This window comes from Monopterus albus, unplaced genomic scaffold, assembly GCF_001952655.1.
Source record: "Monopterus albus unplaced genomic scaffold, M_albus_1.0 scaffold6385.1, whole genome shotgun sequence".
Lineage (NCBI taxonomy): Eukaryota > Metazoa > Chordata > Actinopteri > Synbranchiformes > Synbranchidae > Monopterus > Monopterus albus.
Window position 1 is genome coordinate 1 of NW_018134244.1, and position 667 is coordinate 667.

The 667-nt window shown below is 47.5% G+C and overlaps 1 protein-coding gene across 1 annotated transcript; it reads right to left on the minus strand.

The window, feature by feature from the left end:
- Positions 1-4: 4 nt before the first annotated feature.
- Positions 5-472, minus strand: pomp (proteasome maturation protein; the record flags this gene model as incomplete). Its single annotated transcript, XM_020589692.1, has 3 exons — positions 345-472; positions 141-234; positions 5-57 (listed from the first exon to the last, which is right to left on the minus strand). Coding segments are annotated over exons 1-3 (228 nt in total), but the record flags the coding sequence as incomplete, so codon positions are not given.
- Between the last annotated feature and the right edge of the window lie 195 nt (positions 473-667).

Here is a 667-nt window from a genome sequence, read left to right on the forward strand (position 1 = left end):
CCAGTTTGTATTCCACCATCATGTGAGGTTCGCCCATTACCTCACTCTGGGCTGGATCTGAAAACAACAGAGAGGCAGCGTGGTGGTCAGACGTCATGCTCAGTTAGCTGAGTTTGTGATCAAGGGGAAGAGGTTCTCACCGTTGAGGACGTCCTCAAAGCCGATGGACTCGTCACTGCCTCGCAGCGTGTCCAGAGCCAGGTTTGAACTCTGCAGGAACGGCAGACGCTGGATCTGGAGGAGGAAGGACAGACATCAGGATTTAGAGGTCAACAAGTCACCATGAAAACAACTAAACAAGACCAGGAGAGAAAGGCCACCATGCAGCAGAGACATGCTGGTACCTGTCTGGCTGCCATGTACTCCATCTGGAGTTTGAGAGGAGCGTGAAGACCCTGGATGCTCCTGAGGGTCGAGAAATTCATCTTGTCCTGGTTCACCTGGAACTGCACACAGACACATCAACAGTCAGAGCAGGGGTTTAATTTGTTCCTTTGCTGATTCCACTGGGCTTCCAGCCTGCTTTTCACAAATAAAATGGACCTGGTGTTTAACTGGGACTAAAGATGTAAATCAGTGTTAATGACCAGGTCATTTTTAATTGATTTATTTTTTACCTTTCCCTAATATAAAGGCTTTTTGAACACTAACATCTGGTTCATTTCTC